Below are 18,652 nucleotides of genomic sequence, written 5' to 3'. Positions count from 1 at the left end.
TGTATTCCCCTAGTGCTCGCATTCTGCCATTCTCATTGATCTGTAAACTTGGTCTTGGTTGGCTGTCCTTGCTGATCTTCTGGGGGGCCTGTTGCAGTGATTCTTAAATGTCTTTGCCGGAGGCGGAATTGCCCCGCCCTTGCCAGGTCCAGGCTAAGTAATCTGCTCGGGTTTGCTCTCGGGAACTTTTGTTCCCGGCAAGCTTTCTGTACACCTTTGGAGGACGGGAGTGAATAATGGCGGCCTCCCAATCTCTGCGCCGGAGGAGCCGAGAACTCAGGGCCCCACTCCTCAGTGAGCCCCCAGAGAAAAGCAGTCAATCACTCCTGTCTCCCTGGTCTCCGGCTGCACTCTGTGCTCACCCAGCCTGTGACCAGTGTTTCTGTCTCTGGCACCCAAGCCCGTGTGGAGTCTCCAAATCCAGCAGATCCCTGCGGTGCGCTCCCCTGCCACTCCTCCCAGGGAGGGAGGGGAGTCTCCCCGGATCTGCTGCTTTTTGGGTCCCTGCTGGAAGAGCAGTGTCCCAATTGTGCTGCGGATCAATTTATGGCTACCCTGAGCTGAGAGCCCGCTCCTCGGCTCTGTCTCTGCAGCTGGCTTCCCTGCTCTGATACCCAGGAGCTCTGCTGCACTCAGGCATCCCCAGTCTTTCTGTGACCCTGAGGGTGCTGAGACCACACTGTCTCGCGAGGGTTCCACCCCCTGCTTAGCCATTGGAGCGATGTCCCTCAGCAGAGCCGATTTCTAAAAGTTCCGATTTTGTGCTCCACTGCTCTATCACTTGTCAGTAGTGGCTGATGGAGGCCCCCCCCCCACCGTCTATCTTCCCGAATATTGCCTCGGATTCACTTCTCCGCATGTCATACCTTCCAGAAAGTGGTTGCTTTTCTGTTCAGAGAGTTGCTGCTATTCTTTTCTTCGATCTCCTGTTGAGTTTGTAGGTGTTCAGAATGGTTTGATCCCTATCTAGCTGAATTCTTGGGACCAGATGAAAGTTAGGTCTCCTTACTCCTCTGCCATCTTGCTCCTCCTCTCACATGTTTTTGAATATCCTCAATCAGAGTATATGATGGATAAAAATCTCGAGGTTCAACCTCCAAGTATAATGAAGCCTAGTGTAATGAAATGTACTTAAACTATTGGGAGTTTAATTCAATTTGTAGTTTTAAAAGCAGGTTCTAAAATTTTCCATTCTATGAAAAAAGAAATCTCCCTGCCCAAATTAAAAATGTAGGGAACACATCCAATACATCTTTAATTAAAAATGCAGAAGTCTTAGGGAAATTTCCAAATACACATTTTAATAAAAATTAGAAATTTCATATGCAATAAATCTGTCATTTATGTTAACACACACACATATGTTTCTGTAAGTAGAGAAAAGGTCTGAAAGGATAACATTAAAATGAAAACAGTTACGTCTGGGACAGCAACTGTGAAGGAATGCTAAATGTCTCTCAGTAACAGTCTGAATTTTCTAGAAGAGATTCTATTCCTATATATTATGTATAAAAGAAAATTTAAATTGTTCCTACTAGTGAATCCCAAGTCTTCACTGCAGTAGAAATAACACATCAACTTGTTAAAATATACACAGCTTGAAAACTAGAGATGATAATGGCAGAAGCCACATGTTCAAATCAAATTTTTCCTGATTATCTTTGAGGCAATAATTTACAAAATACATATTCAGGGTTGCTCTTGTTATTTAACAAATAGATTTAAAAAAAGATTTCTCAAAATGAGCGTTTACTAATTTTTTTCAACTTCTTTTCAATTACACAAATTTTACCAGGAAATTTATCACATGTTCTGAGTATTTAAAATACCTGTTTCCTGTCTAAGCCTACCCCCAATGACAAAAACCCTAACAAAAGTAGTTAAGTACCTAACAAGTACTGCCTTAGCACACTAAAAACATCATACACAAAATTAAAATAAAAATGGCAATGAAGAAACTATAACATAGGACAGGTGAAACATCAATATCTTTAAAATATAAAGTTCTGACAAATCCCTAAGATGAATGGATTATTTAAAAAAAATTACAAATAGCCAAAAAAAAAAGTACTTACTCTCCAATAGCCAAAATGAATAATTAAAATAAGATTTTTTTTTACATCTAAATTTGTATTGAGTTAAAAAAAATGGTAATACCTATGCTGGCCTTTGATACACTTGTGTTGGCACAATATATTGGTGCAGATTTATTCTTTTTGAAAGATTCTGTCAGCATGAAGAGGGGGAGCAGCCTGCAGAGGGAGAAGCAGGCTCCCCGCTGAGTGGGGAGCTCAATGCGGGGCTTGATCCCAGGACCCTGGGATCATGACCTGAGCTGAAGGCAGATACTTAACTGACTGAGCCACCCGGGTGTCACTGGTACAGATTTCTGAAGGACAATCTGCCAGTTAATACTTAGCAAATAATTCATTCCAATTAAGATTTCCATTTTAACTTATTTGTAAATAGTTAAAATGAAAAGAACTAAAAGATATTTTTATGGTGTAGTTCAGAAGATTCACCAAAGCCCAAACAGCAAGATTTCTCCAATTTCTCTCTCCAATTGGAAACGTGAAAAGAATCAAAGGGAGTAAACTAAACTCTTAGTGCTCCCGTGTGCTTAATTCCTGCAACCACCACAGGGGGGCAGCCTTCATGATACCAGAAGGTAAGACGGGAATGGAGGGATGGAGTCCTGCTCCACCCCCCCCCAAGCAAAGGAGGCAAGTGTCACTATATTAAAATCTCGTGTTAGTACTTTCCTATAGTTTCTTCAAACTTCTTTAATTACTGATTTCAGATGGTCTAGGTGATACTCTTCTATGAAGGATTCTGCTTGATTCAAAGCTTTTATTTTCACCAGAATAGGAATTATTTCTTTGACTTCATCCCTGAAAAACAAAAAAAAGTTCGAGAGCCTAGTGAATCATTAGTTGTTAATCTGAAACAAAAATTTTAAGCCCATATCTAAAATAGCATAAAATATTCAGTTATCTTTTCCATACAGTGTTCAAATATAGGTTATTAGGGGATGTATGCTGGCAAATTTTAATGCGAATGACTGTAAAAAGCAGTTAAATCTATCGTCAGAAAACTGAGTTACAGTGTGGGGCTATCAGCTTGTAAGGACTATTACGGCGGGAGCCTCTGTGGGAATATTTACCCACAGGAATGCTACAAAGCTGTACTTTTAAAAATTTTTTTAAACTTTTGGGGAAGTGGTTTACCAGAACATTACTGTACATTTAGTGGTGTTAAGCCCCTAAACACTTAGTGCTGTTAATGAAACATCCAAAACAGATTCTAGTTATTGCTGGGTAAAGAGCAGGCTGCAGACCTGTACTTAACAACTGCTGAGATTTTAAAATGCTTATTTTGGAAGAGATTTACATTTAAAAATATGAACTATTAGGCATGAGGTGTGAGTATAAAATAGTGATTCCAAAGACTGCTAACTCTAGAGTGGTAGTCTCCACAGACTTTTAAAATAGAATAAAAGTACAAATCTTTCTAAAAATTGCTGAGTGTAAAACAGAATCCTTGAATTGTGCGTTTATGGAGATACAAATACGCAAAATTACCTGAATTCACTTCTAGATAATTTATGTGCAGACTGCAACAAAAACTGGATGAAGTTTTCTAGCTGGGGAACAGATGTTCTCATGGCAGAGTTTTGGAACCATTTTTCTGGTAAATATGCTGCTATCTGTTAATTAAAACACATGGTCAGTTTTTAATAACAGTTATCTAAGGCCTTTTGCTAACATCAGTCCATCTCATTTAATCCTTTATGGTTATGGTAGAATAAATTTTGAGAATTTTCCTTTGTCAAAGTTTATACTTCTTAAAAAAATTGTATTTTAATGCCAAGAGCTTAAAATAGACTATTCTTTATGATTACTCTCTAGGGGTATTTGTAATACTTTCTATACTCTGTATTCCTAAGCCATTAAATCTGTACAAATGCCATTTACAACTAAACACCAGAAATGCCTAGACACAAAACACAGTCAACATAAATATAAAATACATTTTAGTATTATTTCATACTAAGAAATTGGGTGACCTAGCATATGATCTACATAAACAAATTATAGTTAAGGAATCGAATAGAGGATTGTGAGATACACAGAATAAAAATTATGGTTTTGATCCTTTAATACACTGCTTTACATGTTCATGGCAGCATACAGAATCTGTTGCATTCAATTTTTCTTTTGGGGGGAAAGCACCAACACCATTATGCTAAAGGTAAAATATGATTTTGGGGAAAGTTTTAGTAAAAACAGATGTTTAAGTTAAAAAACAACAATAACAAAAAAAACACTTCCTCATAGCAGAAGAATAAAAGGAAAGAGAATGGGAGGAAGGAAAAACCTGAGATCATACTATGCAAAGAAATTCTTGGACAAATAGGTAGGTTATCCTACAGTTATTATCAAGATCAGTACTTGTAAAAAGTTGGGAAAAATACACCACATTATACATTATAAAGTATGTTAAATGAAAATTCTGGAATGTACTCTTTCAAACACAGTTGAGGAAAAAAGATTTATCCTATTCCTTAATCACCCTTTTCAGTTACAGAAAAAAATGCAGACACCCTGACTGCCTAGGGTAGAAATACTTATTTGTACATGCTTTTCTCTTGCTCTGTATCACATAACTCAATAACATTTTCACAGAACTACCTAGCTTTCCCATAAATGATCCCAGGATTTAAAGCCACACTGTCTTGGTATGGTTTTTCTTTTCCTTAAAGATTTATTTTCATTTGAGAGAGAGCATGTGTGTGTATGGGGGTGGGGCAAGCAAAGGGAAAGAATCCCAAGCAGGCTCCTCGCTCAGCAGGGAGCCTGAGGCAGGGCTCCATCTCAGGACCCTGAGATCATGACCTGAGCCAAATCAAGAGTAGGCCACTCAACCGCCTGAGCCACCCAGGTGCTCCTTGGCATGGCTTTCTAGCCATAAGCTGTGGAGAGAATGTCCTGCCACTTTTCTACTTCTGATAGCAGACTCATGGTCAAAAGGGACTAAACTGAACCTGAAATACATAGCATGGATGATGAATTCAATTTTGGGGGGGAAATGTAATTTAAAACTATGTGATATAAAGACCATAGCCCAAAAAATCATGGCGGGTTAGGAATTGCTATCTAATGATGTTTTTAAATTTATAAACATTTTTCCATACTCTTAAAAATGGCTTTTATCTGCTGAATAGACAATGTTTTTGGATATTTAGGTTGTTTCCAACTCTGTTATAAATAATGCTACAATAATATTCTTTGTATTAAAACTGATAAAGAAACAAGCCCCAAATAGTCATTTGCTCCTTACAACAGCAAAGCCAAGACTTTATCTGCAGTTTCAACTCATCCCAGTAATGTCACTTTTTTAACAGTCAATTCCCAAATGTCTGGATTCTCCTCTCCCCAGTAAGACCTTGTCCTGGCCTGAAATAATCCTTTTCCTTTGCTAATAGCTTTCTTGTCTTACCCTCTTTCTTATGAAAGCCTTCCATTTTGTACAACTCCTGAGAGTCTCTACTTGCTAGATGGAATGCTGCCTGATTCACGGATCCTTAATAGAGCCACTTGGATCTCAGATTTACTCCACTGAATTTTTTTTAAACAAATCTACATGTGCATCTCTTTTAACTTAGCAATTTTACTTCAAGGAATTTATCCTAAGTCAAGGGGTATGAACTTTAAAGGTTTGTAGCCATCATGCCAAAAGTCTCTAGAATTCTATCCCTCATTCCACCAGCAAAGAGTATTTCTCAGAACCCCAGCACCACCCATTCTAGGTGCCCGTGAAATAATGTGCCATTGTTTCCTCATTATGACAAGAATTAGGAAAAAAAAAAAACTGGCCAGCATAACAGGTAAAATAATATCCTTACTATATTATTTTGCATTTCTCTGATTAGTACTGTTAACCTTTTCCACGTGTTTAGAAATTTTTACATATTTTTTTGGTGAATTTCCTTTTGCATGTCTTGTCCATTTTTAATTGGAATATCTGAATTGTTTACTAACTTTAAAAAGGTGGATAGTAATCTTTGTGTGGCTTATAACTTTTATTTCTGTTTTCAACTCCCTTTCCTTTAAACTTTTCATTATAGAAAATTTCACACCAACAGAAGGAGTAAGTATGGTAACCCCAATGAACCTATCCTCCAGGTTTAACAATGATCACATAATCTTGATACCTTTTAAATGTTTTTTCATTCACTGAAGTTTTATACTTTCATCAAATTGCTTACTTTATCATTTCTTCTCTTGCTTTTAAATTCAAAAGGACTCTTACCATCAGATACATTTATCCTCTTAGTATAGTATTTTATAGTTTCATTTTTATACTTTATCTGAAATTTATACTGGTATATAGTGAAAGTTGAGGATTTAACATTCTTTTTATAAAGTTAAACTGTTGGCCCAGCACCATTTATTAACTATTTCTTTTCCCTGCTGGTGATAATTCAAACCAGTATACTAATTCTTAAATACTGAGGGGTTGGTTGCTTTTGGGTTTCTCATCTATTAAGTTGACTTATTATGTGAGTACCACAGTTTTAATTATTCTGTTAAAAATAGATTTTAAACTTTTTTTTAAAGTAATCTCTACACCCAAGGTCATGACCTTTGAGATCAAGAGTCACATGCTCTACCGACTAAGACAGCCAGGTGCCCCACAAAACAGATTTTAATAATTTTAAAAAATGATAAAATTACACTGACCTGGTCGCACTTTTTAACAACATCTGGCCCAGGTATGGCATTAAGAAGAGCTACAATAAGGTAACGATTTAGCAGCTTCCCTAGTCCTAGTTCTTGCAAGGTGTCATCTGGGAGGAGTCCATTCCAAAGAAGAATGTTGTGGAAGAGCTAAAATAAAGTATCAAGTGAGTATGTAGCTGTTTCTCTAAAGGAAAACTGTAGTAGTCTCCAACAAACATAAAACGTTGGTCAAACTATTTTATTTATCTTTTAAAGATTTTATTTATTTGACGGAGAGAGACACAGCACAAGCAGGGGGAGTGGGAGAGGCAGAAGCAGGCTTCCCGCGGAGCAGGGAGCCGGATGCAGGGCTCGATCCCAGGACCCTGTGATCATGACCTGAGCTGAAGGCAGACACTTACGGACTGGGCCACCCAGGCGCCCCTGGTCAAACTATTTTAAACTCATTAGAAGTATCAATTTTACTATCAATAGAAAACATTTCTGAACAAATACTTAATTCTTTCCAACCTCCATATATTTGCTCATCCTATTTTTTTTTAGGACTATCACCCAAAATCCATCTCAAATAACTTCACTGGTGCCTTTCCAGATCAATAATCTTCCTCTTCAATTCATACTCTCGGAGTCTGGGGCCATCAGGTGCAAGACCACAGGACCCAAGGATTCATGAAGGACTGCTGTTAAAGCCAGTGCCATTATTACTAATGTGTGATCCTGAGAAACCATTACTGCTCTGATATAGAAGATGAAAAAATATAAGATATTCTAATAAAATACTGGTTGCCTTTCCTTCCTCTAAATCCATACCTTTCTGTGAATTTTATGGTGTTTTCCATTTTCTTTCCAGTACTATATTTATTACTCTGCCATGCAATGCTTTTCTACACTTTGTGTCATTATTCATGTTGCTCCCTCTTCCTGGAAAGTGTTTTCCCTGACAACTACATAACAAATATGGATTCACCCTATTAAAAACTAAGTTTGCTGAGGGCACCCAAGACCTAATTGTCAAATTCAGTAAACATTTTCAGTCTTTCTCCTAATTCCCTTGGGTGGCATTTAATACTTTGTCTTCACTCTTAAAAACCTTTTGCTTAGTTTCCATAATGCTACCCTCTTGTGACCACTCTTAGGTTTCACAATAAATTCTAATGCTTCTTTGAAGACTTCACTTCCTCTGCCTGCCTCTTAGGTCAGTGTTTCCCAAGGTTGTGTTCTAGCCTTCTTCTCATGCTTCACCCCATCTCCTCAGAGGTTGTCATTCATGACCATGGCTCCAAATACTGCCTACATGTGGCTGACTCCCAAATCTCCAACTCCAAACTGTCCCCTACAATTCAGACTCATATCTATTTCTATATTTTCCCCCATCGATACCTTCAATTCACCATCTGAAACAGACCTTTATCTTTCCTTCAAACCTCTCCGTCCTGCATCCCCTCCAAAGCCCTCAAAGAATGTCACTAAGTTACCAAAGTCAGAAACTTGGCTAGTACCCTAGTCTTCATATACAATTATCATTTAGTCATCCTTTCAGTGCTCCAGCCTAAGTATCTTCTGAACCCAACTTTTTACCATCCCCTCCCTATTACCACTGACTTAGCAATGACTTCATCCTTTATCTTTTAGACTAGGAACTGGCCAACTATGGCTTGTGGGTTAAATCTAGCTTGCTGCCTGGTTTTGCAGAGCCAGTAAACTAAGAATGGTTTTTATATTTTGAAATGATTGAAAAAAAAAAAGTAAAAGGGTATTTTGTAACATGTGAAAGGACACTGAAATTTCCGTGTCCATAAGTAAAGTTTTACCAAAGCACAGCCATGCTCATTTGTTTACATACTGTTTATAACTGCTTTTGCACTATGAAGGCAGAGAGCTGAACAGTTCAACAGACATTCGAAGCAGAAAATATTTACTATCTAGTCCTTTACAGAAGTTTGATAATCTCTGCTCTACAGTATACGAGATTTAAAATAAAAAAAATTTTATTTTTGTAGTTTTCTACTTACCTTTACACCTGACCAGAACTGCCTTTCTTGGAACTTTGAATGTGGTGATGTTTTGTTTTCTACAGTCCTAGTTTGAAACCGAGACAGGACAAAATGCAAACTGTTAATCTTTCAGAACCAGAGTTTAAAAAACTCTTTTTTTAAACCAACCAAATTAAACCTTAACACATTAACAGAATGTAAATGGAGTGCTCTGATGATATCAAAATTACAATTCCATGTACACTTTGATCCAACAACCCCATTTCTGAGAATGCCTTCTGGAGGTATACTTGCACATGTACTGGATGGTGGGTCTATAAAATTCACAGCACTGTTGGTAATGGTTTACCACTCACGCTCACTAGTTACACTACATTATATGAAGGCATATTATGCAGCTTAAAGAATGAGGAAACTACTCTGGTGATGACATGATCTCAAAGATGTACTAAGTCAAAGTAAGGTACAAGACAATGGTTACAAATGTACTTCCTCTGCTATAGAATGGGGGGGGGGAGAAATAAGATTATAGCATATATAAGTAATTCTAATTGCATGAGGAAATTATGGAAAGGTAAAATTACTAACAGTGATTATTATGGCATGCATGTACGTATATGGAGGAGGAAGGGCAAAAACTGGATGGAGGGCAGGAGTGGGAGGGAGGAAGACCCCATTTTAAATATAAATTAAAAAATACTCATACTTTTGAACCATATGAATAGATTTCTTATTTAAACATTCTACAACAAGCCTTAACAGGGCATAATTTTTACATGCAGATATCTCTTCACAATTTAAATTAGCCAGAAACCTTAGAAGTTCCTTTCTTTTCTCTCCACAAAAACTCTTCGATCCTGTGAACACTCACTGGATAGCTTCAGTTCATGATCCAGTACTATAAACTGATGCCTTCTTAGCAAATGTATAAATATGCATCAAATACCACTTGCTTCATGATACTGTATATAGAATCCTGAAGATTCCACCAAAACTACTAGAACTGATAAGTGAATTCAGTAGTCACAAGATACAAAATTAATATACAGAAATTTGTTGCATTTCTATACACTAATGAAGTAGCAAAAAGAGAAATTAAGAAAATCCCATTTATAACTGTACTAAAAAGAATAAAATATCTAGAAATAAACTTAACCAAGGAGGTGAAAGATCTATACTCTGCAAACTATAAAACATGGATGAAAGAAACTGAAGACAACACAAAACACATGGAAAGTTAATTCCATTCTCGTGGATTGGCAGATCCAATACTGTTAAAATGTCCACACTACCCAAAGCAATCTAAAGATTTAATGCAATCCCTATCAAAATACCAACAGCATTTTTCACAGAACTAGAATAATACTAACATTTGCATGGAACAACAGAAAACTCCAAATAGTCAAACCAATCACGAGAAAGAACAAAACTGGAGGTATCACAATTCCAGATCTCAAAATATACTACAAAGCTGTAGTCAGAACAGTATGATACTGGCACATAGATAGACACATAGATCAATGGAACAGAATAAAGAACTAGAAATAAACCCATACTTATATGGTCAATTGATTCTACAAAAAAAAAAAGGCAAGAATATTCAAAGGGGAAAAGACAGTCTCTTCAACAAATGGTGCTAGAAAACTGGACCACCTTCTCAAGCCATAGATAAAAATAAACTCAAATTGGATTAAAGACCTAAATGTGAGACCTGAAACCTAAGAATCCTAGAAGAGAGCACAGGCAGTAATTTTTTTTGGCAACAGCTGTAGCAACGTTTTTCATCTAGAAAAATGTCTCCTCAGGCAAGGAAAACAAAAACAAAAAAAACCCCTACTTGTTTCCTAAAGTAAATCCACAATTCACAGACATTTCTAGCTTTCTGTGCCAGGCACTGTTCTGAGCATGCTCTTCATCTTCACAATGTCCTGTGAAGTAGGCATTAATACCTCACTTTACATACAAAGACACTGATGCACACAAAGGCCCAAAGTCAAGTATCTAGTAATGGTAAATTTGGGCTCCAGTGTATGGATTTAACCATTCTGTGATGCCCCCTGCTATGTTCTTAACATAAAAAAACTGATGTCCAAGTGTGCTAGGTATCATACATGGCATATAAAAAGTGAGAAATATTTTGTTGAAATCCAATTTGCACCTTAATAGGTGTATGTATGTTTGAGAGAACACTTAATAGTTTTTTTTGTATTACATTCTTAATTCTGTGTTACATGATTAGCTAGTTCATATAATCTAGAAATCAACAGCTCTTACCACTTTGGATACAGAGGAATAAACACATCATCTTCTATTGCTTTCTTCATTCTCACAACAACGGATTTAAGTAAATCCTATTATATAAAAATTTAAAAGCATCAGTGATGGCCAAAGGTAGAAGTCTATTTACCATTTTAAAAGTATAGTACAAATTTGTACACACAAAATTAGGTGTTAAAATAACTATCAATTAGGTACAAGAGAACTTTATTCACCCATGCTGGTGCATGTAGCTGTAGCTAGTGCATTCTCATTGCTATATAGCATATTCTGTCACATGAATACTAATGATGGGACCTTCAGGTGGTTTCCAGTTTGGGGGCTATATTACACACAATATTGTATAAAAGTTCTTATACGTGTCTTTTAATATACACAGGCCTACATTTCTAATGGATATACACACAAGAATGTAATTGCTGGAATTTAGTTTATGTCTATACATTCACCTTTGCACATGCCAAATTGTTTTCTGAAGCAGTGATATCCCATTTACATTTCCACCAGACATGTATAAGAAATCCTGCCTCCCTACACCTTTACTAATATGTGGTATCCTTTTATTTTTTAATGTTTACAATTCCTGGGGTATACAGTCATACTTTATTGATAATCCTGTTGAGTAATGTGATGATGAGCATCCACTCATATTAAGATTTATTTATTTCAGAAAGAATTTATTTCAGAGAGAGCGAGCGTGTATGTGGGTGGGGGGAGGGACAGAGGAAGAGGGAGAGGAGCTGAGCTCCTCCTCCATGCTCCGCTGAGCATGGAGCCTGAGATCATGACCTGAGCCAAAATCAAGAGTTGGATGCTTAACCGACTGAGCCAGCAGGGGATCTGAGTATCCACTCATATTCTTGTCATTTGGATATGCCATTTTGCTAAGTACCTAATTAAAAGCTGCTTGTATATGTATTTTTTAAAAATCAGATTCTTTCTTACTGATTTGTAGAAGTCTTTTATACACTTTAGCTATGGGTCCTCTGTTGGTTTATCAATGTCCTTTGATGTAGTAGTAAATTCACTTTGGCACATTCATTTTAATGTTTGTGAATCAAAAATTGGGAACAACTGGGCGCCTGGGTGGCTCAGTCATTAAGCGTCTGCCTTTGGCTTAGATCATGATCCCAGGGTCCTGGGATCGAGCCCTACATCGGGCTCCCTGCTCCGTGGGAAGCCTGCTTCTCCCTCTCCCACTCCCCCTGCTTGTGTTCCCTCTCTCTCTGTGTCTCTCTGTCAAATACATAAAATCTTAAAAAAAAAAAATTGGGAACAACCAAAATATTTGATCACCGAGTGTTTTTAAGATATCATGTTATATAATCCATTGCAAGAAACTATCACTAAGGTAAAGTTTATAAAGACGGTAGTAACACACAAAATTAAATAATGAGATAATGTTAAACGGAAAGAAGTAGGATACAAATGTACATATCCAATAGGATTATAACTTTGAAGTAAAAGGCTGGATAAAAATATCCTACAACGGTATCAAGTCCTTGTACGAGGATGAAAAGATAAGGGGAATTTAAATTTTTCATGTATTACCAAAATTTCTATAGTATTATTCTTATTCTTAAAAAGGAATCCATATTTGAAAATAAAAATGCCACAAAACACACTAGAATAGTTTTCAAGTCGGTGACAATGGGCATAGCACAAATTAAGCTCTCAAAAAGCCCATACTGGCCAAATCACTCATGAATGTAGAATTCAACCAAATGTATTTTTTTTCCACAAAAAGTATATCTAACTGAAGTCCTGTTTCTTCTTCCACTTAAATATCGAGGACATATTTCTCCAGTGGCCACATACCACTATTTAATGTTAAAAACAAAAAATTCAATTTTTTTTTACCCCATCTCTAAAATATTTTGAATTATTTTAAAAGAATAAAGATCATTTTTCTAGGCATTATCTCCACAAAGTAGTATCTGAACTTATAGAGATTACTGAGTTTGTGTTTGTACTAGACAGACAGTTATGTTTTGATTTTTTTCTAATTAAATTACATCATTGTAATTGAATGCTAGCCTTGACAAGTATTTCCATATCGTTTAAATTTTTGTTTCTTAAAAACAGTTCTCTAAGAAAATGCTATAAAGGACATTATTGAGTCAAATGATGGAAGTGGAATATGGATGGTAAACTAAGTATCATGAAGTTTACTGAAAATGGTAAGTGTCCCATGGTTATGTAACAGACTATCTTTATTCTGAGCAAATATGCAACTTACTCTCAAAGTGTTCAGGAGAAACAAATTGTGTATATATACAATGGGACAGCAGCTAATAAGGCAAAATATTAATGACAGGTGAATCTGGGTAAATGGCCTATGAGTATGCTATTTTTATTCATGAGAGTTTTCTCTAAGTTTGACATTATTTCCAAATATTTGTTTAAAACAAATTCATATATTTTATAACTCTGAGCTCATTAACTTTTTCAAGTTTTCAAATACATTATTTGGTGTGGGGGAAAAAAAAAGTTCTCCAAACAGTAAAGTTTTCTCACATACACACACACTATACATTCTTTAAAATAGCATTGAAAAGACTCTTAGAAGCTTTAGCTAGTAGTTTTTACACTGCTCTGTATATCCACGGAGATAATCCTGGGTGGCTTGGGCAGATGTTGAGGCCCTCAAGGGAGAGTGAGGGGAGGTGCTGACTATAGCAGAGCAGCTTTGCTTTTGTGTGTTTGTGTACAGGCGTGTGTTAAGATTTTATGTGAAAAAAGTTCTGTAGATAGAAGAAATTTGAAAACTAGCAATCTAAATACTTGATAACATTTTCACATTTCCACTAACTGGTCAACCAACTTATGCTTAAAAACATGTAGTGATAGGGAATCATGATCTCCTGAGGCCGCCCATAACTTTGGGCCGTTATTAACTATTAGATTTCAGTTAACAATGAGAAACAAACTTTTGTATACCTTCCACTCCTTGGTCCTAATTTACTTCTTAAGATCATACAGAACAAAACTAATCTCCCTTCCACATGACAATTCTTCAGATTCTAAGACTGGTATTTCACTTTTCTATACTTTCTCTTTCCCACACCATCTTAGACACGTTCCATTTAATACACTTACACCCAGAATTAAATGCAACATACCCAGGGAAGTCTTACCTGTGAGCAGAGCACATATTAACATTTTTATTCAAAATAGCACACACCCAGTAGAAAGAACTCCCCATAGTCTTTCTATTACTCAAGTGACACTACTGACTCATATTGGGTTTACTGTTGATTATACCCTTCTCTGGCTTACCAATGCTGCTTCAAGGCCGTTTCTTTCATTTTTGCAGTTGAATGTTTGAATCCTTTTACACCATATATTTTGAGAGTTAGTCCATTTTCTCAGTATTTGGAATCCTTTTGGACTATTCTACTATCCCTAAATCTATGCAGAATTCTTAGCTTTGTGCCATTGACAAATTTTATTAGCATGCATTTTACGTCTTCATCCAGTTCAATACTGAACATGGCAAATACTGAGAAGGTATCTAATACTAAATGACTCCCCGCAAAGGCAGCCACATCCCTCTCGGTCCAGTATTCTGTAGCTACACTCTACCAGTTTCTTGTACCTAACTGTACCACTAAGCTTATCTTTCCTCATTTAATTCACAGGAACAATCATAACATACTTAAATACACTACCTACTCTACCTGCACAGTATCTTAGTCATCAGTGAAAGTAACTGAGATAATATGGGAGAATTTGCTTCAATAAGCAATCACCTGTATCCTATCAGCAACAGATTATTGTAACTGCTACTTTCTTTTTGTGTTCATAGTCTATCTCTGTAATAATCTATTTTAGAATCTTAACAAGAATCAAAACTATTCTCAACCACGCATTAGCTTATAGATTCATTTGCTTCTCACTTCGAAAACAAGAACTACGCTGAGTCCATTCTTCTAGAACCTTTTTCATTCTCTTCAATTTCTTACACATCGCTGAAAAAAACACAGTGATCTCACTGGCAAGGCAAACTGTCTTAGTAACCAGGAACACTATGTAGTTCAGTGATTCTTACGTAGGAGTGACTGCGCCACGCCCAGGGAATATTTTATGTCTGGAGATATTTTTGGTTTTCATGACTAGGGAGCACTACTGGCATCTAGTGGTCAGAGGCCAGGGAAGCTGCTAAGCATACCATGGTGCACAGGACTTAACACAACAAATAATTATCTGCTCCAAATGTCAAGACTGTTGAAGCTGAAAAATCCTGATGTAGTCCAGTCTCCTACTAATTACACAAAGAACCCATTTGAAATTTCCACATTTATTGCGGGAGGGCTTCCAGAATAAAAATTACTGGTATAAAAACTTCATGAGTGAATCTGTAACACTTTTGAAAATTTTAGTTACTACAAATTACGAAGTGCCAGGTCTACCACTTTAGTACGCAAGTGACCTTTTACAAGGGACGTGGCCCTCTGGGCCCCAGCTTCTTCGTCTTTGAAAATGCAATTAAAGTCAATACATTTCGTAAGGTTGTGATGATCAAATGAGACAATGTGAAAATGTCTAATAAACAGTAAAACACTATACATATTTAGGTTACAATTACATAGTCCCATATAGAGAGCAAATGTCAGATTCCGTATCTACTTCCTTGTGGCTCTTATCTACTAATCCTGGTTCTATGCTCTGTAACAACACAGAATAAACCCATTCCTTCTTCAAATATAGAATCTTCATGTATATATTCTTCTAAGTTAAATATCTCTAATTTCTGCAATGATTTTCAAGTTATAGGTCTTTATTCTGTTGGAGGAAGGTGAAGAATGTCCTCTTCCCCATCACAGTTGCTATATGTTCAAATCCTTTACTTTCCATTAGGTCTCAGCTCAAATGCCACCTTGAACATTTCACAGTATTTTATCTGGGCTCCTCAGGTGGTGGGGGGTGCGGGAAGGTGGGGAGGCAATGTGGTCAGTGACATGAGCTTAGGCTTTAAAATAAGATTAAGGTTCAAATCCTAGTTCTAATTCAAGGTATTACTATGAACAAATTTCTGAGACTCAGTCTCTTCATCTGTAAAATGAAGCTATCACCCATTTTTTAATAGAGCTGCTAGAACTAAGATGACATTGGAACAAAACCTAACAGAGTACCAAGTACTTAGCAGGAATTAAATAAGTGTTCCTTGTCTTCCCCCACCTCTCACTTCCTATTTTAAATAACATTTCTTTTCCTTTTTAATGTAGGCTTCACACCTAGCATGGAACCCAGCGTGGGTCTTGAACTCATGACCCTGAGGTCAAGACCTGAGCGGAGATCAAGAGTTGGAGCTTAACTGACTGAGCCACCCAGGCGCCCCTTAAATAACAATTTATCTACATCTTATTTCCTTTTAGATTACATGCTTCTTGAAGATGGAATCATGCTGGTTTCCCTCTTCTCCCTCTTACTTCTTACAGCTTCCCTCCTTCGTAATTCCTAGTGCTAAAATTTAATGGTGTTGGGAATATGAATGCGACATGCCTCCTCACTTCTCAACCACCTTGCTTATCCAGAAGCTCTCCAGACCGTCAATCTCTCTCAATTTCCTTAAAGGTCAACATATAATTGGTTTACTGATTTAACTGTATGAATATATGACATTCTCATCAACAAACAGAATGACAAAAAACAGTACCACAATAAAAGTAAGATTTAAACTCTCACCAAAGCCTCTAAAAGGTCTCTCCTTATGTCTTATGTTGAATAAAAATTCTAAATCATGGTAAGATGAAAATCTATCCTATTGAACTTTTTTTAAGGATTTTTTTTAATTTTAAGTATAATCTATACCCCAATGTGGGGCCTGAATTCATGACCCCAAGATCAAGACTCACATGCTCTACTGACTGAGCCAGCCAGGTGCCCCATATTCACTGAACTTTGAATCCTTAAAGAGATTACTGCTTTTAACTTTGGCAGATTACAAATAACTAGTTCATATAATGAATGTTAACCTAATTTTAAAAATCATTGTTAAAGCAAAGCTACACTACTAGATTTTTGCCAAAAGAAAATAATTTTTTCCTCTTAGAAGAAACCAATTTGCACAATGCATTTATGCCTGTTCATCTCTGTAGGGCCAATGTATATTCACAAACCTGAAAAATGGCTGGCTGGACCATGAAAACAAAAACCAGACCACTGAACAGAGAGGAATAAACTAATAAAAATAATAATCTGGGTCTTATTACATGTATGTGTCTCCTACAATTAATAATGACTGTCATCCCTGTTAAGAGTGTTCATAAACATAAAGATATATTCTTTCATCTTATTATTCTAAAGAAGAAATGGTCAATCCTAGTTTCTATAAATCAGAAGTAAATCTATTTTTTCCCAAATTGTTTTTTGGTAATTACTTCTTTTGCATCTTCTGGAAACAAAGATTTAGAACAAAAGTACATTAACCTATAAATAAATCAAGAAGTTTATTAACTCTAGAAATTATTACCTGTTTGCCTTTACTAACTTCATTTGCACAAGTGGAAAGTTCTTCAAGAATCACTCTGCAGTGTGTTATTAAACTTGTTGTCTGTGAGGTCGACAAGGGATCCCAAATGAATTCTACAAAGTCTGAAACAAAAGTTTCAGTAGTGTACAATTTATTTACTAGATTGCTTTGCTTTTCACGTATAAACAACTGAGGCCTTTAGCAAAGACTTCCATCCTGTGCGATTTAAAATCCATGCCAATCTTTACCATTATGTATTTGCACACATCCTCAATTTCCTTGTCCTTTTTGGGCTCTGTTGAACTTGTCTAACTCAAACACAGCCCTAGTTAAATCCACTTGTCACCGAGTCTGTGCTCCAACCATATGGCTAAAACAGGGCTGGAAAAAAATACACTTTACATTTATCATGGTGAAACTCCAGTGAGCCCCTCATGCCGCCCAGCAATCAGATTTCCCTGGCCCACTCCCTCTCCCTCTCATCCAGGTGATCACTTCCTGTCCTTTTCTCCCTTCTTGCTTTCTCAGTTAATGGACTTGACTCTTCTAGACAACTATTTACCTTTTCTTTTCTCTTCCCTTGCTCTCACCCTCATGCTGATATTTCCTCAACTGATGAGAAAACAGAAGAAAAGTTCTATAAGCAACTACTGCAGAATCTACATACCTACCTACAACTATGCCCACATACTCGTCTTCCATTCTTATGGATGAAGCACCCAAGCTCCTCACTTTGTGCAAAAGGTCTCAACCCCTTTGGCTTACTGGAAGATCCTGTTCCCAGAATTCTACCCTCTTAACTTTGGTATTGCCATCACTTCTACTGGATCTTTCCCATCAGCCTACAAACAATTATTCTCTTATACTGAAAATAATCCCTCCCTTGACCCTTCTTTCCCTCTAGTACTGCCTTATTTCTTTCCTTCACTTTACAACAAAATTCAAAAAACTGTTGAAACTATCTCTGATTTCTTTCCTATTAACTCTTGAATTCACTTCAATTAGGCCTTATCTCCAACCATTCTACCTACACTATTCTTACCATTGCAGATGATCTTCACATTGCAAAACCTAATGGCTGATTCTAGTCCCCATCTGATTTATCAGCAACAATTGGAACAGCTGATCATTCCCCTTACAAACATTTCTTTTCTTGGCATCCA

General features: G+C 36.7%; 1 protein-coding gene across 1 annotated transcript in view; it reads right to left on the bottom strand.

The window, feature by feature from the left end:
- Positions 1–1,284: 1,284 nt before the first annotated feature.
- The window catches only part of GCFC2 (GC-rich sequence DNA-binding factor 2), a 47,747-nt gene continuing 30,379 nt past the window's right edge, over positions 1,285–18,652 (bottom strand). The window contains exons 12-17 of the mRNA XM_025868312.2: positions 17,490–17,611; positions 11,012–11,088; positions 8,756–8,822; positions 6,744–6,890; positions 3,582–3,706; positions 1,285–2,891 (exon numbers count right to left, since the gene is read on the bottom strand). Coding sequence (XP_025724097.1) covers positions 2,774–2,891; positions 3,582–3,706; positions 6,744–6,890; positions 8,756–8,822; positions 11,012–11,088; positions 17,490–17,611 — 656 coding nt within the window. The 3' untranslated portion in view covers positions 1,285–2,773. The remainder of the gene's footprint in view (positions 2,892–3,581; positions 3,707–6,743; positions 6,891–8,755; positions 8,823–11,011; positions 11,089–17,489; positions 17,612–18,652) is intronic.

The sequence above is a fragment of the Callorhinus ursinus genome, unplaced genomic scaffold, assembly GCF_003265705.2.
Source record: "Callorhinus ursinus isolate GAN/ISIS: 27379988/994484 unplaced genomic scaffold, GSC_fseal_2.0 scaffold10, whole genome shotgun sequence".
Taxonomy (NCBI): domain Eukaryota; kingdom Metazoa; phylum Chordata; class Mammalia; order Carnivora; family Otariidae; genus Callorhinus; species Callorhinus ursinus.
The sequence above is the reverse complement of the archived record's forward strand: the minus strand, read 5'-3'. Positions and strand labels throughout refer to the sequence as shown.